General features: G+C 38.8%; 1 protein-coding gene and 2 long non-coding RNA genes across 5 annotated transcripts in view; 1 reads left to right on the forward strand and 2 right to left on the reverse strand.

Annotated features, from left to right (window-relative positions):
* The window catches only part of SLC26A4 (solute carrier family 26 member 4), a 53,413-nt gene extending 38,169 nt beyond the window's left edge, over window positions 1–15,244 (forward strand). For all 3 annotated transcript variants that reach the window (XR_012432785.1, XM_074035800.1, XM_045388613.3), the window contains 6 exons: window positions 197–292; window positions 919–1,149; window positions 3,403–3,457; window positions 9,141–9,286; window positions 11,632–11,715; window positions 14,507–15,244. Coding sequence is in view for 2 of the 3 variants with exons in the window: in XM_074035800.1 (XP_073891901.1) it covers window positions 197–292; window positions 919–1,149; window positions 3,403–3,457; window positions 9,141–9,286; window positions 11,632–11,715; window positions 14,507–14,530 (636 nt within the window). In the remaining variant the exon portion in view is untranslated. The remainder of the gene's footprint in view (window positions 1–196; window positions 293–918; window positions 1,150–3,402; window positions 3,458–9,140; window positions 9,287–11,631; window positions 11,716–14,506) is intronic.
* Window positions 1–24,586, reverse strand: part of LOC123572311 (uncharacterized) — a 70,044-nt gene that overhangs the window by 25,040 nt on the left and 20,418 nt on the right. The gene's annotated exons all lie outside the window — the stretch shown is intronic.
* On the reverse strand, window positions 1,891–14,998 carry LOC141409916 (uncharacterized). The gene is made up of 2 exons (XR_012432788.1): window positions 14,944–14,998; window positions 1,891–5,069 (listed from the first exon to the last, which is right to left on the reverse strand). It is a non-coding gene; the product is annotated as an uncharacterized lncRNA (long non-coding RNA).

A 24,586-nucleotide genomic window follows, 5' to 3' on the forward strand; every position in this document is an offset into this window, starting at 1 on the left:
AGCTTCTGGGTAGGAGTAGGGTAGCCTGGGAGTAGACAGAGATCTACTCCACCAGACCTTACAATTTCTGTTTTGGCAGGATATCTCAAGGAATTATACCCTTTGAGAAATAGCCTTTCCAGATAACAGATAACAGTGGCCATTAACAAGCTTTAGGTGCCAGGCATTTTAAGTAACTTGACATTTATTTCCAAAGGTTGGATTTGATGCCATTAGAGTATATAATAAGAGGCTGAAAGCACTGAGGAAAATACAGAAACTCATAAAAAATGGACAATTAAGAGCAACAAAGGTGAGACAACATCTTTCTTTTCCCCCTTAAATTCTTTCCTTTCCCTGATGAGAGCAGTTAGATGGTCTAAAATTAAATATATCCCCTTTAGTATCCAGATGTGAACGAACAAATGACATGTACGTGTCAAAGAACAACTGAGCTATTCTATAGGCAAGAGGGAGTAGAAGGTAATGAAATAAAATCAGCAGCGCTGCCTGGAAACACAGGATGCGATTTTTTTCCCCCACCATGAAGAACGTCTGCATTATTTTTTATACTTTATTTTTACTGAAAGGAACAAAATAAGTGCAAATTCAATGCCAGAAAACTACCCACCAGAGAAGGCAGTAAGTCCATAGACTTTTGGAGCTATTAACTTTTACTCAGACTCTCTGGCCAGTGTATTTCTTGGCAAAGTTCCACAGTCTTCCAGAAAACAAGTTTCTTGGCTCCTCTGTTCTCCCAGTTTTCTTCCTAGACAACATCAAAGTTTGGGCTGAGGTGAAACTCATCCTTAAGAATTCATCTCCTTGATGTTTTGCTTACCAAGGAACAGTGTGTAGGAGTTTTGGATAATTTGATATGAATGGTTGAAAGACATTTCAAATCTTTACAATTAAGTTGACAGTGTTTTCTTTGTTTAGAATGGCATCATAAGTGATGCTGGTTCAACAAATAATGCTTTTGAGCCTGATGAAGATATTGAAGATCCGGAGGAACTTGATACCCCAACCAAAGAAATAGAGATTCAAGTGGATTGGAACTCTGAGCTTCCAGTCAAAGTGAACGTTCCCAAAGTGCCCATCCATAGCCTCGTGCTTGACTGTGGAGCTATATCTTTCCTGGACGTTGTTGGAGTGAGGTCACTGAGGGTGGTAAGGTTCTGGTTTCCTGAATTATACATTCGGAGCTTTGGCAATAGTAAAATGATGTGGGTTGTCCAGTATTGCAACAGGGCAAATACATGGGCTTTGTAGTTTTTCTAGGTGAATGCTTTTGTAAAAAAGTGTAATATTTTAAAGCATAGCCTCTGGAACCAGACTACCTGGGGTAGATACTGGCTTCACCACTTACTAGCAGTACGACCCTGGGCAAGTTGCTTAATCTGTCTATATCTCAGTTTCTTCATCTGTAATATGGAGGTAATGATGGTATCTACCTTCATAAGTTGTTACAAGGATTAAATACGCTAATAGATATAAGGTGTTTAGAAGAGTATCTGATTCAGGCCGGGCGTGGTGGCTCACGCCTGTAACCTAGCACTTCGGGAGGCTGAGGCAGGTTGATCATGAGGTCAGGAGTTCGAGACCAGCCTGGCCAATATCGTGAAACCCCGTCTCTACCAAAAATACAAAGTCCCAGCTGCTAGGAGGCTGTGGCAGGAGAATCGCTTGAACCCGGGAGGCAGAGGTTGCAACTAAGATTGTGCCACTGCACTCCAGCCTAGGCGACAGTGAGACTTGTTTCAAAAAAAAAAAAAAATATATATATATATATATATCTCTCTCTCTCTGATTCAAAGATACTCCCCAGCAAATTAATTCACATTTATTATGTTTTATCTTTCTGAGAATGTACAGCACATGGAATATGAAAAGAAGAAAAAATGGCAAAAGTTTGTTAAGTATTACATTTCTATTTGTTATGTTAACAGCAACAGGATAAGGAATACCAGGTGTATGGTAGGACTGGAAAAACCAGGCATTATTAAGAGGTTAGAGTAGGAAGCAAGCAGGTCAGGCATCTAGAAAGTCAAAGCAAGAGTTGAGAAGTATGCAGGATAGAAACAATAATGATATCAGAAACCAGTTATGCAAGCTGAAGATCATTAATTCTTTCAACAAATAGATGTGAAATGCCTAATGTGTGCTAAGCACTCTGCCAGGCACAAGAGACTAGTGATGAAGTAGACACAGTTTCTACCTACGTGGGACTTAGCAGTCTGGAGGAGAAGGCAAACATTAAGTCATCTTCTAAATAACAACTGTAGTAAGTGCTCCAAGGAAGATGAATAGAACATCACCTGAAGCATCAAGTTTAGGTGAAGCTTCAGGTAGGTATCAAGAGGGTCAGGCAGAAAAGTAAGCAGGTCAAGACACCAACGATCAGATGTAATAATATGAAGCTGACTCCTAACTGAGGTTCAGCTTAGCTAGGGCTTCTATGCTACCTCTGTAAGGGGAGGAAATGATTCCAGGATGTGTGTACTAGGTAGGTAAGGTAGAGAAGTGATTGTGCTTGGCAAAAGAGTATGAGAATATGCTGACAGATTCTGTTCTAGTTCTCTTAGCAGATTTTGTTATTAGCTCATTTGAAAACACTCTTGTTCTTTGTTGTACATTTCACTCTAAGCATTGGCTGAGATCCATTGTAGATTGTATTGGCCAGAGAGTTTAATGAATTACTTTTGGGGAGAGTCTTAACATATTTAATGCCAGAATATTTCCCACACAACAAATATTTACTTTCAAATATTATGATAGCTAAAGAAGACTCCAAACTTTATACTTGAACAGAGGTCTTAATTTGTGTTCCTCCATAATTCTCAAATTCTCTTTTGTTATTGACCAAGGGTCTTGTGTCTTGACTTTTTAAAATTAAATGTTTATTTTAACATAATTATAAATTCACATGTAGTTTTAAGGAATAATATTTAGATCCTATGTACCCCTTACCCAGTTTCTCCCAATGAGTAACACCTTGTAAAGCTGTAGCATGAAATCACAGTCAGGTCACTGACATTCAAAGTAGAGGCCTTGACTTTTAGGTCAATTGTAACATTTTGAACCCGATGAGCATAGCCACACCCATATCTCTTCTCCAATCAGCAGGGCCTATATTAAGAAGCCTCCTGTACTCTCTTCTTTCCACAAATATTTATTTAGCACCTCCATGCTATCAGGTGCTGTGCTATTGAGTGCTGGATGTTGCCATCTCTTGAGATCTAATCCTAATTATACCATTACTGTAGGTTGAAAACCTCCATGGTTTTGCAATAATAACCTTTCCTTAAAGTCCTGATTAACCATGGAAGTAATGATGTTTCTCCTGAGCAAGTAACTGAATGCTACTGAATTATGGGCAGATAAGGTTATTAATTGTTACAAACTCTCCTTTTTTATTTTTAGATTGTCAAAGAATTCCAAAGAATTGATGTGAATGTGTATTTTGCATCACTTCAAGGTAAATACATATATCTACATATCTACCTATAAGACTTTCCCCTAAGCCCTTTCTCCTACCTGGGACTGTGGGCACATTATGTCTAAAGGCCCTTTTTTTTTTCTTTTAAAGATCTCAATTGCATTTATTTGCAATTCTAGAATCTGGCAATGCTTCATTCCATAAAACAGAATAAGTGTTCCAAGGAACTAAGCGGAAGAGGTCGGTTTCATAGACAGAAAAGGCCAAAGACAGCAAAAGCAAACGACAAAGAGTATATTAGTCCATTCAAAGTTACTTTTCTTGCAAGTCAGAGACAGTGAGACAGAACAATAGGAAAATAATGGATTAGTTAACATGAGGTCATGGCAGGATACTTTTTTGTATGAGGTTTATTGCAGAGAAAGCTTTATTATGCCAACTGGAAATTTAAACTGGCTGTTTTGGGAAATTTGCTCTTACCCCTCTCTCCTGATTTCTTCAAAGGTCAGATAACAATTTAGTTTAGGTTGGATAACTTGAAACTTTAGCATGAGTGACTCCATTTTGATTTTTAGTCTTGTCTGTTGGGGCCTAGTGCAGGAGCTTAGTCTAAAACAATGGCCTTTTATTTTTATTTTTTATTTTACTATGTGCCTGTGTCTTGCATGACCGCAGGATGGGCACAGCTGCTTGAGCCACCGAAGGCTGCTCTACTCCTTCATTCTGGCTACTAGAAGCTGCAAAGCTCTGGGAGGGCAAAACTCAAGGGGACTAAGACAACGGCCTTCACCATTTTTATTTGATGATTTCCCCCCGTTTGATCAGGTTCTCACCTAGGTAAGAGTGAACAAAATGCAGGAGATCAGTGCTACCCTGTTACCATTATTTTGGGTTTCTGGTCTCAGGAGGTCATGTATAGCTTATGGTGCCCTCCTCATTATCATGCATTTCTCTGAGTTTTTGTTGTTTCAGAGGGAAACCATTTGATGTCTGACAGGTGGCTATGTGGAAACATTTAAAACTTTGAGAGGGTATAACGTACCTGCTATTATGACTATTGGGATGATAACACCAAGGGTTTATAGTATGCTCCTTAGCCAGGGTTCCCATGAACCAAACCAACTAAAATTGAATAGCCTGACAAGGAGTCTACCTGTTTTAACCAAGTTACCTGATGTATTTATATATGTGCAACAAGAAGTGTCACCAACTGCACAGATGCTTCCTTGTTGAGTTAGCAGGTAATCTAGCATTCCATGACTGGTTTAAATTAAAGCAGAAAGTGTAAGTTACCCAAAGAAGCTACTGATTGTGAAATTTTAACTACAGCACTATCCTGCCAAGTGAAAGAGGTAGGCAAAAGTAAGGGAAAATTAAAAGGGATAAGAATCTTATGATAGGGAGTCTTGTTCTGACAGTCTTGGAGCTGTCTACAGCATGAAGTTGGCGACTTCTCGTTTTGGTTTGTAGTTTTATTGTCTCTAGTTGTGGCATCCAGCATTCTGGTGAACTCTCTCTGTGGCCCACAGTTTAAGCATGAGAGTCACCTCTTGAAATGTATGCTGAGTTGTTCAGCTTCAACTTACAGAGCTTCAGGAATTGAGTACTTCTTGGTCTTCATTGGAGTGTTATAGCCAGATATTAGTGAAAGCTAAAAGAATTAAGAATCCAGTTCAGTCTACAGGTAGACAATAAACACTCATAAACATTGAACAGGGCTACAGTCTAAGAACAGTTTTACTATGCTTTTCTTTTGAACCATATGTTTTTCTTTCTATAGTCACCTCCATTTCTATCAAAGACAATCATGGTAGACCAATTTGTTTACAAAATAAGTTTAGTCTCAAACTTGGTCTGATTGATTATTTACACAGTGCAGCAAGAATAACTACATAGGTGACTCATTTTAAATTTACTTTGCCAAGCCAGGTGAGGTGTTGCATGCCTGCAATCCCAGCTATTTGAGATCTGAGGTGAGAGGATTGCCTGAGCCCAGGAATTCAAGGCTTCAGTGCACTATGATTGTGCTTGTGAATAGCCACTGCACTATAGCCTGGGCAACACAGTGAGACCACGTCTCCAAAAAATAATTGCTTTGCTGGAAATTTTGACAAGGAATCTCAGATTGGACTTTTTAAAACTTCTTGATGCTATGAAGTTAAACCAAGGCAGACATTAGACTTTGCCTGATGTATCTAATATCTTGAAGTTCCTGGGCCTCCCAGGAAGCAACAACTTTGTATTCACTCACTGTAAGGCTAGGAGCCCTTGAAGCCAGGAATTCTGTGCACATTTTCAAATATGATATTCTAGTCAAAGCCTTGATAATATAACCAATGTTTTCCAACTGTATTCTATTTAAAAGAACAGATTCTTATTGAACTTTTATGTAAATAATCATATTGCCAGAAAAATAAGAATACTCACAAAGAGTTTCCAAATTCTGGAAGGATCAGGTAGAGAGGAAAAGCAAATGTTTCAATTTTTGTTTATGAAAGTATGCTTAACTAGGCTGGGTGCTGTGGCTCACATCTGTAATCCCAGCACTTTGGGAGGAAAAGGTGGGTGATTGCCTTGAGCTCAGAGTTCGAGACCAGCCTGGCAACATGGCAAAACCCTGTTACTACAAAAAATACAAAAAATTAGCTGGGCATGGAGGCTGAGGCTGAGAATCACTTGAGCTGGGGAAGCGGAGGTTGCAGTGAGCCCAGATGACGTCACTGCACTCCAACCTGGGTGACAGAGTGAGACCCTGTCTCAAAAAAAGAAAAAAAAAAAAGTATGCTTAACCAAGTGGCTTTAAACTACAGATAGCTTTAAAGAAAAATTTTCTTTAAATCTTGAAAACAAATATTAAAAAAACCAGCAATGTTTCAAATAAAAAAAGCCATAAAACCCATAATTCTTCTTCATCAGTTCATTCAGTCTCATGTAATTAATTCTTGCTCTGTTTGATCTTGGCTGGCAGTTTAATTCCATCGAATGATATGAATTCAAAGTTATTAGAAACTTGTATTTGTCAGAGTCCTTTTCATTCTTCCCATATGACTCTTTGAAGTCACAGCATTTTAGAATTACAATGGCTTACAAAGAGCTTTCAGAAAAAGTATCAGAACAAAACAATTAACTGTGGACAACAAGACTTAAAGTGGCTATATTTAAAGATCTGAGTTACCCAGTGAGTTACCCAGTTGACAAGGATATTTGGTTATTTCTGTGGCACACAACAATTTAAAATAACCAAAATTATGACTGGTAGCATTTATACCAAGACATATCACATTTCTAGGAATGTTATATAATTTTGGAACATATTAATACTATATCTATATAAATATAGCTCAAAGAAGGTTAAACATCATTTCTTATTTTAACAGTGCTTCTCATATAATTTAACATAAGGCCACTTGGTTTAACATCTCTCCTTTACAGATTCTTTAAGAAATTCCAGGGTCCTCTGGAACATCCCGAAGTTAGTTCAAGGTCAAAAAAACTTAATTTTGATTTTTGAGAAGTTTGTCAAACACCGAAGGTTTAAAACATTTGATCAAAATAGGATCATAGGTCACTATGAAATAAAACCAAAGTGACAAAAGAGTTCAAAGGCACAAAGCACAAGAAGAGTTATCTTGATGAAACATGAAATCCCTGTTTTCTAGGCCAGTTACCTAGAAGATAAAGAAAATCCTCTCACAATTTTCTATTAAGAGCAAACCAATCCTCTGAGAAAACTCTATTGTTCCAACACATGGGCCAAAACTTTAGCCTTCCATCAGTGTACTTTAATGTTAATGCTCAATTTTTATTGAGCTTATAAAACTTATAAATGATTCCCTTCTAATTTTAGCTAACTCAATCACATAAAATTTTTCATGATATTTATCTTCTACAAACCTTCTACAACTTGCTTAAACCTTCATTTTGTCCTATACTTCCTTTTTTAAAATTGGCATTGTACCTTAGGACAAAGATTTACTTTTCTTTTCTCCTTATCATTTTGACCATATAAGGTTCTCTCCTGTACAAAAGAAAAAATTACTCTTTTCAATTTTCTTTGTATCTTCATACTTGTAAATTTTTTCCCACATCTTTCCTATCTACTGGTTCCTTTCTGCCTTGTTTTGATTTCCTTCCTAAGTCCATATTTAGAAACAACCTTTAAATAACCTCCGATTGCCAAGCTAGAGTTAAGATTTAAATAAATAAATAGGCCGGGCATGGCGGCTCACATCTGTAATCCCAGCACTTTGGGAGGCAAAGGTCAGAGGATCACTTCAGGCCAGGAGTTTGAGACCAGCCTGAGCAACATGGTAAGACCCCATCTTTATTATTATTTAAAAAACAAAAACAAAAATAAAACAAAAAGCATAAAAACTCTGAGAACATTTTTAAACCCAGAAAGATACTACTTCCAATTTGTGCCATAGAGCTGGTAATGTATGGAAATGTGTGTCTTGACAGTGGGTGGGGGTGGGGTGGATATTGACAATGGGGGGATATTGTTATGAGGAGAGCAAAGGTGGGGATTACTTAGATTCCTTGCAACAGGAGGACTCTCAAGGGTGTGAGTCTCTGTGTCTGTCTCTTTATGAATGTATGTGTGTAGGAAAGTGCTAACGCTTAGGTTGAATTCTCCAGCAGCAGAGCCCAAGATGGGGATTCTTGCACAAATGACTTATTGAGAGCACACCTGAGGAAATTTATGAAGCAGTGAGGGAAGCAGGATAGGGAAGGGGAAGAAGCTGGTGAAAGACATGGTTTCTGAAGTCCAGCATAGATTCCTGATTTCACACGGAGCACCACCACAGGAAGAGTACCAGAAGGTTATGCCTCCTTGAGACAAGGGGACCTGCTTTCTCCCCCAATATCAATCAGTCAGTGGCTGCAGGCCAGCCATGCGTGGGGATGAAACCTCCCAATTCTCTTTATTTACTTATTTATTTGAGACAGGGTCTTGCTCTGTCACCCAGGTTGGAGTGCAGTGGTGCAATCGTGGCTCACTGCAGCCTCAAACTCCTGGGCTCAAGTGATCCTGCCATCTCAGCCTCCTGAGTAGCTGAGACTATAGGTGCATATACAACCACACCTGGCTAGTTTTTGTATTTTTTTTTTTTTTGTAGAGCTGGGGTTTCACCATATTGCCCAGAATGCCTGGGTTCAAAGTGATCCACCCTCCTCAGCCTCTCAAAGCGCTGGAATTACAGGCCCAGTCCTCTTTAGATGACACAGCTCCCAATGGGCAAGAGAAAGTCTCCAGAGAAGGGCACAGCTGTGAAACGTTAGCAACCTGGCCCACAGCAGTAGGAGGATGGATACACTGGCTTGGCCAAAGTGACATGATCGTGCACCAAGGTTGACTACGACCAGTTATGGAATAACCATTCTATATGCTACTGGAAAAGAAACTGTCATTTCAAAGCTGGGTCACATTTTGGATACGAGAAAAATAAATAAATAAAAGGAAGAGCTACAGAAACTTAGTATAGGTTGATGCTTAAAAGTTTCTTTTCTTAGCTGGGCATGATGTGATGTGCCTGTAGTCCTAGCTACTTGGGAGGGTGAGGTGGGGGGAATCACTTGAGCTTGGGAGGTGGGGGTTGCAGTGAGCAATGATTGTGCCACTGCACTCCAGCCTGGGCAATAGAATGAGACTCTGTCTCAAAAACAAACAAAAGATTTCTTTTCCTAGGAACTAACAAAACATTGTGTCTTTCTTTTGAAGATTATGTGATAGAAAAGCTGGAGCAATGTGGGTTCTTTGACGACAACATTAGAAAGGACACATTCTTTTTGACAGTCCATGATGCTATACTCTATCTACAGAACCAGGTGAAATCCCAAGAGGGTCAAGATTCCATTTTAGAAACGGTAAATATTCAACCTTTCTACAGATGTATCTTTTCTAAACTATCATAATTTCTATAAATGGCGAACATTACACAAATCTAGTCTAGCTGTTGAATTTTAAGCTATCTACATAACTTCTTGGAGCCTCAGTTTTTTCATCAGTAAAATGGAAGTAAAAACATTAACTTTGCTAGGTAGATATGAAGACTAAATAATATAGTTTATAGGAAATTACCTGGTAGTATCCAGTACTTAATAGTTCTACAATGTGTAGTTTTATTAATAAAAGTGGGCATTAGCTATAATGCCTTTTTAGAATATTGAATCTTTGATCTTCTGTGATCTGTGATTTGTGCACATAAATTCTACTTAAATTTTCAGCAATCTGGAAAACCTTGAATTATAAATGCCTTTAAACAGGATCCATCAGGCCATAAGCGATCTTTGCAAAAGCAATTAAAAAATCAAGCCACAAATAAGCCCAGGGTTTTTTCCCTACAAAATAGAATAGGCCCTGATGGGAGGCCTCGTGGCACAACAGTAGTGCGTCTGGCTCCAGAATATGCCCTGATTTCCTATGGGTATTATTTTGTTAGTTTTTCTGTCAAATACCCAGAAGAGGTGAGCATTCTGGTCTGGTTCGTTGGGCTTGGCCTAACGGTGCGCCTGGTGGTACATGAATCTCATTTCTCATGGTGAACTTAGGAAACTAAAGCAAATACCTATCAAGATATAATAACGATAATGATTCCAGTGTCATAGTGGATATTTTAAATTGCTTCCCATTTTTCTAAAAATAGAATAAGTACATCCTTATTGTAGATTGGCAGTTGATTGAAGAAAACCAACTTAGGAAACGATATTGTATTATTCTTTTTAGGCACTGGCAGTGGAGAGATTGTTCTATTTAGTGTTCCTTGGTAAAATACTAGTCCTGACTACCAAGCTGTGGATCTTAAAAACAAAAATGGAAAAAAAAAAGAGTAAAGCTACAAATCTAAAGAAAAAAAACTGTTTAACATTGAAAATTCATAAACCTTTTTCTATCCAACTTAAAATTCTCTAACCCATAGGTGATAAGAAAGCAGGATCATATGAAGTATCTTTAAGAGACCCAAATTAAAAGTAAAATGAAACCAAGGTATCAAGTTCTTTCTCAACATGAAAACAGTTATTTTATTTGTTTATACCCATTCTTACTAAGATGTTAGGTCATGAATGTCATAAAAACCACTAACCAAGAATGTACCTACTAGGTTAGACTCAATTTTGTTTGCAATCCGGGAGGCATTGTGAGTGACTGGGATGGATTTTTTTTGATCCTGAACAAATAGACTAAGCATAATGGAATGCTTGTATTATATACTTACTGGTCCACTAAACAGTGGGTTGGACATTCCTGGTGGCCTGTGAGATCAAGAGGCTCATATTTCTGTGTCTTCTCAGAGTCTAGCACAAAGCTTTACATGTGGTAAGTAGGTGAATGACGATAAACCTCACCTGTGGTACTTTCCTTCAAGAAGAGTCCCTCTGTATCACAGATACTGTGACTGCAATGACACAACCCTCTTCCTATCTCTTTATTTTACCATCACAGGACTATCTCAGGACACAACTTGTAGTTAGACTTAGCCTCCACCTTTCCCATTATGTCATACCATTTGCACAGGAACTTAACCCTCTAATTCATTCTCATACTAGCAAAGAGAATTGGGCTACTTGTGAGTTGAAAAGTAGCTAAGTAGCATTTCAAAATGTCATTTTAGCCTGGATATATATTTGGAGTTGCTTTGAAAATGTCCTTTTCCATGCAAAACACAAAGCCAAAATTGTAGGTTTCCTCTGTGTAGAAGATTAAATTACATGCACCTCTAAAAAGTAGAACTTTCCTGAATAACCAAATTAGTCCATAGACATTGGTTTCCATCTCCAATAGAATTAATTTCCATCCAATTCCATTTGTGACTGTTCATTGTCATCAGTCACAAGCTCTTCAATGGGCATTCATTGCACACTCAATGCTGTGCTAAGTGCTCTTAGCTTAGCCATTGAGAGATGCACTGTTGACTGCTGAATCATTTAGGCAGAGGGGGTGACTTGTTAAGAGGCATACACTCGAGAGGTTAGGGAAGACAGCTGAAAAGGAGTTTAGACAATGGAGAACTATACCAGTTCACCTATGAATGTGCAAAAAAATGATATACAAAAATCTTTAGTTGGGAAATATAAAAGAACAAGACAGCTGAAGAGGATTCTGAAGTATGTAAAGATAGATGAGAAGCCCCAGGAAAGCTTCAAATCATTTTCAGTGGAGCATCAGGTGGGTTGATGCTATTCTATTTCCACCCTATGTTCTCTTTTTCAAGATCACCCTCATTCAAGACTGTAAAGATACCCTTGAATTAATTGAAACAGAGCTGACTGAAGAAGAACTTGATGTCCAGGATGAGGTATGATCATTTTCTTCTGAAGAAAATATTTGGATTACATTTTGAATAATTAGAGTAATACAAATAGTGAATATATCTGATTAAGAACTGTCAGGGAACATAATTCTCCCAAATGTAAAAAAGATGGCTTGATAGCAGGGAAGAAGAGAAAATAAGAATTCTCCCTTGAAGATGTTAAGTTCTTGGGGAGCTTTTGTCCCAGGTATTTGGGGATGATCAGCAACCGGCAAGAGCCAACACACTGCTCCTGATTTGCTGCCTACAGCTCCGCATCCTGCTCTTCCAGAGATGGAAGGCCATGCGATAGGAAAATAATGAATAGAGGAAAATTCTACGCCAGGAATTTTATAAGCCTCAGGAATAGTATGTGAGGAACATAAACCCTATGACCTTCCTTCATATGACTGATAACAGCTTTAAAAACATACTCTCCCCACCTTAGACTGATTCTGTATATTTCAGATGCTCTTGTGACATCAGACTATTCCTAGGAAACTTGCCTGAACTTGTAGCATCTGAGTAAAATTTGCAGCTTCACCACTGGGTAAGAGGTGAACACTGAAGGAAGATCACAGAATTGTAAAAAGTTGAAAGATTTCTGAGAATCAAGTAGTCTAACATTCTAGCCCATGCAGAAATCCTTCTTACACCATCCTTGATGAATGTTCATTCAGCTTTTAGGTGAGCATTTCCAGACATTGGCCACTAGTGGCTTCTCAAGGGAGTTTGTTACATGGTTGGAAGTCTCTAAAGGTTACTTGTGCTTACAAAACTGAATTTGGCCTTTCTGTAGTAACCACCTAATGAATTGAGATCTACCTTCCTTAGCAATACAAACCTTCCCACTGAACAGCCCTTCAAATATTTGAGAATAGTTCTCATGTCTCCAGCAGACTGTCTTCCAGTTGAGACTCTTCTCGTTTCTTCTATTCCTTGCAAACATGCAGTCAATGCTTCTGTGGTCACGATGGGGACACAAAACCCTAAATGTGGTCAGGCCAGCATGGAGATTTTTCAACCATGACCTACCTTGATCTCATCAAGATATTCTATTACTATAGCTTAAAAATGTGTTTCCTTTCATAATAGCAACATCAGAATTTTGGCTTCTATTGAGCCGGGTCCAACTAAAGACTGGGGCATTTTCATACAAACTATGGTCTAGTAGAGTTCCCTACTTATATTTATTTAATTGAGTTTTGACCCTAATACAGAACTACACCTATTTCTGCTAGATTGCATCTTGTTGGTTCTTGTTTACTGACATAATTTTGTATTATTATTATTATTATTTGTGACTGAGTATTACTCTGTCACCTGGGCTGGAGTGCAGTGGTACAATCTCAGCTCACTGCAACCTCTCCCTTCTGGGTTTGAGAGATTCTCACGTGTGCCTCATCTTCCCAAGTAGCTGGAATTACAGGCGCTCGCCACCATGCCCAGCTAATTTTTTTTTTTTTTAATTATTTTTAGTAGAGACAGGGTTTTGCCATGTTGTCCAGGCTGGTCTTGAACTCCTGACTTCAAGTAATCCACCCACCTTGGCCTCCCAGATTGCTGGGATTACAGGCATGAGCCACCGCATTGGCCAGTTTCGTGTTTTAAATCTATCATCCAGGATATCGTCTACCCTACTATCCCCTACCTGGTGTCATAATCAAATCTGATAAGCCTGCCTTCTCTGCCTTTTTCTCGGTCTTGAAAAAAATGTTGCAAAGAAAAACATCCAACCCCCTTTAATGAAATCAGGCAGTAAGGATGACAGGCAGAGATTTTTGTGGAGGAAATACATTGCTACAGTGAAAATCACAGTACCTGCATGTTGGCCCACTAGCTTAGTGAGCCCAGGAAAGTCATTATTGACCTGAGAAGTCCTTTTAGCTCTTGTAGTTTATGACTCTATGGATATAGGGCAGCCTTAGTTTGAGTAAAAACTCGTCAAACTTAGAACTTAAGACTGCTTTCTTTAGGATATTTATTGGTTACCACATACAAGAATAATTCAAGGAGGGTTTCTATTGATGGTGAAACAATATAGCACAATGGTTTCAAGGGCATGGACTTTAGAACCAGACAAACCCGGGTGCTAGTCCTCATTCTGCTACTTACTAGCTGTGCACCCCAGGACAAATTACTTATCCTGTCTTCATATTAGTATCTTCATGGAAAGTAGTAATAATACCACAGAGTTGTGAAAATTAAAGGATACATGTAAAGTAACAAAAGCAGTGCCTTGTACATAGTAAGTGCTCAATAAACAGTAATCATTGCTCTTAATTAAATCCAATTAAAGTATGAGGAATACAGGCCAGGCTCAGTGGCTCAATCCTGTAATCCCAACACTTTGGGAGGCCAAGGCAGATGGATCACTTGAGGTCAGGAGTTTGAGACCAGCCTGACCAACATGGTAACCCCACCACCATCTCTACTAAAAAAAAAAAAAAATTAGCTGGGCGTGGTGGTGGGCACCTGTAATCCCAGCTACTTGGGAGGCTGAGGCAGTAGAATTGCTTGAACCTGGGAGGTGGAGGTTGCAGTGAGCTGAGATCGCGCCACAGCACTCCAGCCTGGGCAACAGTGAGTGAGAGTCAGTCTCAAAAAAAAAAAAAAAAAAAAAAAAGTATAATGAATACAAAACTAAGTTTTTACCCTATTTCTATTGTGATGCTATATACCTAAGATGAGTAACAGTAAGCAACCAATACTATAAAAACATATTTATAAAAAAGATAATGCAGACTTAAGGAGAATTCAGTTGTATCAACACTTTCTTTTCCCCTTGCTTCCACAGGCTATGCGTACACTTGCATCCTGAAAGTGGGCTCAGGAGGTCTCTATGAGCAAGGAACACAAGACAAAACTTCCTCACTAACGTCCTCCTATGCAAACATTTTCTGCATTGACTATTTCTTCAGACTCGAAACACTCATTCTTTTTTCTATTAAGCCATTGAAAGAGAAGCACTAAGACTGTTTCTAGGATTTATTTATAAAATAAACACCTTACCCCTAACATGTGCAAAATGGTGAGAATTATTCAGACGATTTGGCAGCGTCCAGGATAAGCTGGTGTTATGATACGCTGCTGATCCATGTCACAGATTTGCTAATAATGTTCACATGGGTACTGGCATATCTCTGTTCAGTCAGAGTGAGTGCTGACCCAACAGCCTCTGTGGTCAGGTGAGTCATGAATGATTAATCATAAAGAAAAATCAATTTGACTAACCTGGATATCCATGCGCTGCACTGATCACCATGTAAGGTCACATTTAGTAAATGCTGAAATAAAATTATTAATGCATTTATCAATAAAAGCCTTTGAAAATAACTTTGGATAATAAGCTGGAGTTTTAAAAATGCAAATTTGCTTAGTACCTAATAATGAAGTGTTATTACATGTAACCAGAATTGAGGATCTCTTTGATCCTGGAAATGGTTTAACTAAAAGCTACAGAACCAGGCCAATGTATTTTGAAACATTGATGCAGACAAATGAAATAATAAAGAGATTTTCATGGTTTATAAAAGTCATTTTTTGATATGATAATAATCATGGATCACAACTGAGATCAAAGAAAAATATATGACAGATTATTTTGTTTAAAAATTCAGTTTTAATTATCTTAGTCTATAGAAATGATCATTGCATGGAGGCATATATAGGTATGATCTACATAAAATCTGACAAAAAAGTGTTATTTTGAGTGAAAAATTTTTTGATGTGCTTATATAATAATGATTATTAAAATGAGTTTATATTTTTTTCTCAAAAATTCTAGCAGTATGTAAAGTAAGTAATATTTAACTGAACTCTGACCACTTAAAAAAAAACTCTAAAAATTGAACTGTCTATAGTAGTCTATGTTTAAAGTGCATTTTTAAAGACAAAGCATTCTAAATGAACTCAATATAAAAACATTCGTTTGGAATGTACATACTGGAAAATACAGGTTTTTTTGACCAAAAGTTTTTATATATTTTCTTTTTATTTATTTTTTCCTGAGTGCCAACAATTTTCTAGGTATTATATATAACACAAGCTTTGGTCCTGGGGACTTTTCCATATATATCACACTGGAGTGAATGAACTTGTACTTCATTTCTAGAGAAAAGTAATACCCAGGTCCCCAATTGAGAATGTCTTGCTTGATTGAAAACTACATCATCCCTTGGTATAATCCAGGGATTGGTTCCAGGACCCCTGCATTTACCAAAATTTATACACACTCAAGTCCTGTAGTCACCCTTGCCCAAAGGTAGAATGGCTTCTCTGTTTTTCTTCTGAAATATAACCAGAAACAATGTGTCTATTTCTGAAAGAATATGATTAATGATCATACAAATTGGTTGATCCTGAATTCTGGTTGTAAATCTGGTTACAGCATAACTAGGATTATAATGCTGTCTCATTTTCAAGCACTACCTGCTTATATTGACAACAAATCATCTCTCTAAAGAGTGAGTGGAGGCCGGGCGCGGTGGCTCACGCCTGTAATCCCAGCACTTTGGGAGGCCGAGGCAGGTGGATCACGAGGTCAGGAGATCAAGAGCATCCTGGCTAACACGGTAAAACCCCGTCTCTACTAAAAATACAAAAAAAGAAATTAGCCGGGCGTGGTGGTGGGCGCCTGTAGTCCCAGTTACTCGGGAGGCTGAGGCAGGAGAATGGCGTGAACCTGGGAGGCGGAGCTTGCAGTGAGCCGAGATCATGCCACTGCACTCCAGCCTGGGCAACAGAGTGAGACACTGTGTCAAAAAATAAAATAAAATAAAATAAAAAATAAAAGAGTGAATGTAATAGTCTTACAGAAAATGAATGAATACCTTTGTGCAATAAAGGAAATACGCACTGCTCACTTTTTTGAAGGAAATACCAAAGTTAGGTTTTACAACAAGGCTAGAGGTTGTAAATTCTGGGTTCACTTGTGATGACGTAAGTCCACAGTGTGACTTGTTTCCCAAGCAAACTGTGGGAATATTGTCTCTTCTATGTATTTTGTGAATAGTAAGCATACTTTTAGTTTTGTATTATCAATGGAAATTTCACTTGAAATTAAAGTTGCCTTTTGTTGTATTTTTAACCTATAGGGTAAGATTTCAGTATTGTATATGAGTTTTAATAAATTACAACATCAAATCATGCACACTTGAAAATATTTGCACACATTGAAAAATAAATGTAAAGTTGTCTTTTAAACTACTTGGACGTCTCCTTTCTGAACAAAACTATTAAATATAATAAAGAATGTGCCAGGAGCAGTGGCACATGCCCTTGTAGTCTCAGCTACTTGGAAGCCTGAGGCGGAAGGATCCCTTGAGCCAAGGAGTTAGAGTCTCAGCCTGGGCAACACAGCAAGACCCTGTCTCTAAATATAAATAAATAAATAAATAAATAAAATATAATAAAATACTTCATTCTAAGTTTGTCATTGCTCTTATCAGTCATCATTATGAGGTATTCTTTATAGCACCACTTCCATTTGTCTGTAATTTCTTTTCGTAGATTTATCAGTGCAATAAACAACATTACTCACAAATATCACAGTTAAACCTTGTAATTCTTATCCAAATATTTCCAGTTTATTTTGTGCAATGGTTATTATTATTTTAGCAAACTTTTCATTCTGGCACCACATATGTTAAAAAGGATACAAATCACAGTGTAGTGCTTGAAGAATTTTCACAAAACAAGCACACCAGAGTGGCCTGTGCCCAGATCAACAAGCAGAATGCCACCAGCACTGCATAAGCTCTCTCATGCTCCCTCTTAGTTGGTTGCCCCAGAGAGCAATTACTGTCCTGACTTCTAAAACCTGTTTTTTTGAATTGCATAGCAATGGAATCAAAGATTATTTCTTTTTTCCCCCTTTCTTTTGTGTCTGTCCTCTTTCACTCAACATTATAATCATGAGATTCATCCATCTTATTCAATATAGCAATCATTCATTCGTTCTCCCTGCTGTATTCATTCCATTGTAAATTTGCCACCACTTATTTATTCATCCTACTGTTTGTGGATATTTGTGTCGTTTCCAGTTTTGGGCTTTCATGAATAGTCTGCTATGAACATTCTTGTGAGGCATCCTTGCATATTCCAGAAATATTTGCGGGAAGGGTTCCTCTATCTGGGGCTTAGATCTATAAGGTGAGAATCAATGAAATTAGGGTTATTTTCTGTTTGCATCAGGTTAGGTATCTGAAGAAAGTTTGGTTTCAGTTAGAGTAGCATTTGTCATGTAAACAATTTAACAAGGTAACAAAAGCCACACAAACTTTAGTTAAATCACACGAAGTTCAGTTCCATAAGAAAGCCACATAATGACAAATAGCTAGAAAAAGAATAGGAGAGAGAAAAAATAGAAACAAGGAGGGGAGAAGGAAAGGAAGGTCACAGGGGGACGTAAGGGAGAAAAAGGTAAGAGAACCACAGAGAAAAAGAATGACAATTAGGGAAGGAAGAGAAATAAGAAAGGGAAAATTAATGGAAGAAAGATAAAGAAGAAGGTAAAATAAAAGGTGGAGGGAAGAGAAAGACTAAGAAGAAGAAAGGAATGGTGGGGTAGAGAATTTCATAATGGGAAAATAAAATCCAAATAGAGGATTGATTTCAGTACAATCATATCCTTTAAGAACTCAGAGAAGTGAACAACACTCCCTCTCCGACATGCCATGCCATCTCCTGAATTCTTGGTCCCCCTTACCCATCTCTTTTCATTAATATCAGCTTCTAGTATGCTCTGTAATTCACTTACTACTGTTTCTCTTCCTGCCTCCTCCCTTATACTAGAACATAAGCTCTACCAAGACAGGATTCTTTATTTTGTTCCTGGACATATCCTAAGTATTCAGAAGAGTAAAGAGTGTCAGACACACAGTAGAGGTGCAATAAATATTGTCGGATGAATGCATTAAGCTAAAGTCAGTGATGCTGAGTAAGGTTAACATAATTAGAGAATGGCAGTCATTAAGTACATAAGACATTCAGAGTTTCCTGAGCTTTTAGGCCTATTCCAAAGACTTACTGTGACAGCTCACCTGCTTGCCTGTCTGCCTTACCTATTGGTCTCCAGAAAAGGGGCTCGGAATTCGCTTGTATGTTAACAGAGCTTCAGGGAATTAAAGGCCCTCTTAACGTCTATACACATTTTGAATATGCCAACCAAGTCAGCCCACTTCATCCTTTTCTTCAGGAACATTTTTGGGCGTGAACATTGAGGTACTGTTTTTGCACAAGGTCTTCTAGTTTCAAGGTGATTCCCAAAGCATTGTTTTAGATCAAGTGCTCCAATGCGCTGAGTCCCCTTCCAGCTCCTTTAAAACTTTTTATTTTGAAATAATTATAGATTCACAGGAACTTGCAAAGAAATATATGGCAAGATTCCCATGCACCCCTCACCCAGGCTTCCACAACGTTAACATCTTGCACAGCTACAGTACAATTTAAAAAAACAACAGGAAATTGACATTGGTATAAACCATAGACCTTATTCACATTTCACCAGTTATACATGGACTCGTGTGTGTGTGTGTGTGTGTGTGTGTGTGTCGGGGCACTCTGTGCAATTTTGTCCCATGTATAGCTTTGTGTAAACACCACCACAATCAAGAAGCTTAACTATGCCATCAGCACAAGAATTCTTCTGGGGACCCTTTTAAAAATGCACTCCAAGTGCAGATATACCTCTCCTTCTGACACCATTCCCAGACTTATGGCTGAACAAAGACATTCTGAAATGGAGGAATAGCTCTGATATTAGACTTCCTATAGTCAGGGTAAGTTGAACACTGAATATTCTGTTGTAGAATTCATTTGCAATGACTTCTGGTGAGTCTCCCATGAGGACATACTCTTTCTCTGCAATTTCATTTTTGCCCACAGCCTCCTCAGTCATGAAGGAGCTCTAGGCAATACTGGGGAGCATGTAAAGGTCATCTTTTAGACGTTAAGGAATTTTACAAGTCCTCGGCCAGCCAGTACTGCAAGTTGGGAGAGGCTCTTCACAAGAAAGACCAGGTATGAGTCTCATCAAGGCATTTGTAAACTAGTGGCACTGCCCAAAACTTGAGGATGGTTCTTATTTCTGCATGTTGACCAAAGTAGTCAAGCCTACTCTCTCCAGTTGCGTTCACTTCCTAGCTCATCGATTTGTAATAAACCAGCACAGCAGGATCATTTAACCCATTCCTTCAAGCCTATGCCATATACAAAAGAAGGAAGTCTGGACATCTTTCTATTCCCTGACCCAGAAGTATTTGGTTGAGTAAGAGAGGGTAAGACCTTTAGAACACACACAGGAGCCCATGACCTTTCTCCGGTAAGTTCCCCATTAAGTGGATAAGGGAAGAAGGGGTAAGAAATGAGGCTGCAAGGTGTCCTGGGGCCAGCAAATGAGAACCCTTATATACTACATAAAGGAGCCTGGGTTTTATCCTCCAGTGTGGTAAGAGATAAAGACAAATGGCTGGGTTACATTACCTCGCTAATCCAATCAGGTGATCTAGGTATCCAGAAATAAATTCAGAAGGTGAAATTAAAGTGGAGATGAATGAGGCTTTTGTTTTTTAGTTTCCAAAGAGAGTAAGAGATGAAAGCAGACATACTAGCTTTTGTGATTTAGAAATAAAAGGCTTGTTCCACAGATGTGATTTTTATTTTCATAGCCTATCCATTTAAGATAATTTTAGTATTCTATTATTTATAATTATATGAATCACTACTTTTATGAGTAGAAAAAGAAATATGTGCTATTTAAAAACATATAGGTAGAAGTAGATATTGATTTGAGATTGTAGAGTTAACGTTTCCTTATAAACATGTTACCGTTTCTATGTGGAAGTCATTGTTTCTTCTGATTTTACTTGCTGGTAATAAAGAAAGTTTTGGTCCCTAAAACAAAGCAAGGAGTGATTGCTCAATATTTCTGTTTAAACCAGTTATTAAATGTTTACAACAAAATACAAGCTGTGGCAAATGAGCATTCTGTGCTCACTGCCACCTTCTCCAAAAGAATTAAAGGGCTTGAAAGTGTGGGACTGATGCTCAGCTCTTCTTTCTCCCCAGCCCTTCTTCTGCATAATAAGTGGCTGGCCTAACCAGAGGCAGAGCCAGCCACATGGTGTAAGGAGGCATGGGATAAAAACCTATACTTAGGGGAGAAACAATATGGAGGCCAAATTTGCCTGCTTAAATAGTTGAGGCTAGTTTCTCTTTTTAGTTTCATCTTCCTCTGCCCATCTGCATTCCTACCCCAAAGTATTAGATTTTCCATTAGTTCCTCATTCATACATTCATTCATCAAATATTTAATGTGCACCTACTTTGTAATAGACACAGAACTAGGGGCTGGGTATCAGGGAATGGTTAAAAAAAAAAAAGACAGTTTCTATTCTCATGGAACTTATAGTCTAACGTGGGAGATGATCAATAAAGAAGCAAACATACCAATAAATATACAATGACTTCTTACATAGCTATAGCCAATATAAGGAAGTAGAGACTGAAGGTGACAAATGGAGGGCAATAGTAGAGAATGACAAGAATAGCATGCTCTCTAAAGAGGTAACATTTAAGGAAGGAATTGGCATGTCCAGATCTGTGGAAAAAGTTTTCAGGCAGAGGGAACAGTACAGGTAAACACCCTGAGTCAGGAAAGAACTCAGCGGGAAGGGGGCTTGTCTCAGAAGTGAAAGAGCAACAGGACTACAGGGTGGTAAGAGGGAGGAAAGGCAAGGAGGTCACCAAAGCAGGATGCTAAACAATAGAAAGTTTATAATGGGAAAGCACTGAAAGGCTTCAAAACTGGGAAAATATGGTCAGATTTGTATTTTTAAAAGATTATTCTGGCCAGGCACGGTGGCTCACACCTGTAATCCCAGCACTTTGGAAGGCCGAGGCAGGCAGATCACCTGAGGCCAGGAGTTCGAGACCAGCCTGGTCAACATGTTGGGACCCCGTTTCTTCTAAAAACACAAAAATTAGCAGGGCCTGGTGGCATGCACCTGTAATCCCAGCTACTTGAGAGGGTGAGGCAGGGAAATCGCTTGAACCCAGGAGACGGAGGTTGCAGTGAGCTGAGATTGTGCCACTGCACTCCAGAACAAGACTCCATCTCAAAAAAAAAAAAAAAAAAAAAAGATTATTCTGAGAGAAGTGTAGACTGTTTGTTTCCATGTGCGGAGCGTATCTCAAAGGATACAAAAGGAACTGGTCTTTTCGGTTGCCTACGGGAAGGAACTGGGTACCTGGGGACAGGGCTGCAAGGCAGAATTTTTACTGTAGACCCTTTATTAACTTCTGATTTTGTACCACAAGAAGGTATATATATATTTATATTATCCCAAGACTGGAAGTAGGAAGAGGAAGAAGGCCATTGCAGATGCTCAGGATCTATTTGAGACACACTTAGGAAAACTTAGTGATCAGACTGTGAGGGGAGGAAGAGGGAAGAATTAAGATAATCCCTGTTTTTGAATTCTGGATTGAGCAACTAAGTGGATGGCGATGATAATTACTGAAATATGGGAGAACTGAAGAGGGACAGTTTACAAGCATTGGCAGTTCCATAATTTCTGTTTAGGGAGGCTTATGGGTGGCCAGCTAGTTGGAAGTGGGGGTTAAAATAGATTTATTCAAAATATATGTTTGCATAGCATTTAAGTTAGCCAGGATAGGTTTAATTATACTGCAGTAACCTAACACATTCACACCTCAGAACTAAAAATAGCAAAAACTTTAGTGACTTATAAAGAAAAGTTTGGGGTGTTTTTTTCTTGCTGAACATTTGCTGTAGGTCAAGGCAATTTTTTTTCCATGTGATGACTTAGCATGCTAGGCTGCTTTGATCTTAGACATCTATTATCTCAACACAGGATCACCTTTCTTGAAGGCAAGGAAGAACAAAACGAGACAATAGAGAAAGCAAGAATTGTGAACCTGCTTCAGATATTTCCACCCAGAAGCAACATGTAACGTTCACTCACATTTCCAAATGGCCATTTTACTCTCCATGGCCAAAGTAAAAGAAGTGGGCAAATATAATACTTCCAAACGTCTAAGGAGGGAAGGAGAACTAAAAATATTGGTGACTACTGATACTTTTTTCTTTTTTGAGATAGGATCTCCCTCTATTGCCCAGGCTGGAGTGCAGTAGCACAAACACAGCTCACTGCAGCCTTGACATCTCGGGCTCAAGCAAACCTACCGCTCAGCTTCCTGAGTAGCTGGGATCACAGACTTGCCACACTATGCCGGGATAATTTTTGTATTTTTTGTTTTATAGAGACAGGGTCTTGCCCTGACTGGTCTCAAACTCCTGGTGCTCAAGGGATCCTCCCACACACATACATATTTAGAGAGTAGAACTAGTAATGAAAAAAGAATTGAAAATGTACAAGAGGGAATAGATAACTGATGGTGTGTGGACAAGAGACAAGAGGGGATCTAACTTGTATAGGACGAATACTCCCCTTTCTCTGGGATGAAAGGAAGTAAGGATGGGGTGGGAGTCCGGGGTCAGGAAGTCGAAGGAATAGTTCTGCCACAGGCCTCTCTTCTATTTCTTTCTAAGACAGAAAGGCCAGGACAGATCGACTTCCCAAAATGCTCTTTTCAACTTCTACCCAATTTAATTATGTTCCAATTTGCTTACATCTCCTCTTCACTTTTACCCTTTTATGCATTTTTTCTGTCAACTTCTCCCTGTCTGTGATCCATCTCCAGCCCCTAGGTCTTCAGCTGATTTAGAGTATTACCATGGCCAGTCTTCTGGGATCACCTTGCCCTTTGACATGCAAATGACAAAACAGTCCCTCCTATGTAGGAATTCCAGGCTTTTATTTAATTTCTCTATTAATGAGTGCATTCACATTTTAAAAAGTGTATCATCTTAATTCTATAACTCAGTTTCAACTGGTATAATAATACATCTCAAAGATGGACACAGCCTTACTTCCCTTAAACGTAACTAGGATATGTTTAATAAGATTTTGCTTGAAGGCTTAGGGATAACAGAAAGCAGTTAAGACAGAAAAGTAAAAAAGTGTTATAACTCAAATGTCCAGCCCATTTTGTTCTTGCTTTACTAAGAGTTTCTCAGATATCAGAAAAACATCCAATTACAAAAGGATTGCTGATATTTACTTGTCAAGTAGAAAAACTTCCTAAAAACCTTATTTATACTCTTGCTCTTCCAACCAAGTTCTTGTCCCTATGTCAGCTGTCTACTCCCCTCCCTACTGCCCACAGAGTTTCCTTCCACAGAATGTTAGGTACAAAATCTCTGATCTTCAACAGGGTTCTTCTCCAAATCACAACCTGCTACAATATAAGTAGGAGGAACATATTTCTGCAAAACAAAAGTTCCAGTTGTTAGCCAAACCTGACCCTAATTACACTCTTGAGATGGTGAGGTTTAGTATCACACCATCACACCCAGATACAGAATAGGAGAGTTTCTCAAAGTTTGTCTGCCGGCTGGGCGTGGTGGCTCACACCTGTAATCCCAGCACTTTAGGAGGCTGAGGCGGGTGGATCACGAGGTCAGGAGATCGAGACCATCCTGGCTAACATGGTGAAACCCTGTCTCTATTAAAAATACAAAAAATAAGCCGGGCGTGGCGGCGAGCGCCTGTAGTCCCAGCTACTCGGGAGGCTGAGGCAGGAGAATGGTGTGAACCCGGGAGGCAGAGCTTGCAGTGAGCAGAGATCATGCCACTGCACTCCAGCCTGGGCGACAGAGTGAGACTCCATCTCAAAAAAGAAAAAAAAAAAAAATGTTTGTCTGCTGACGCCTGCATCAGAATCTCCTGGGGCCTGGGCATCACAAACCAGAACATGTTTGCTTGTAAGACATCCATTAGGTAATTATTTC

The sequence above is a fragment of the Macaca fascicularis genome, chromosome 3, assembly GCF_037993035.2.
Source record: "Macaca fascicularis isolate 582-1 chromosome 3, T2T-MFA8v1.1".
Taxonomy (NCBI): Eukaryota; Metazoa; Chordata; class Mammalia; order Primates; family Cercopithecidae; genus Macaca; species Macaca fascicularis.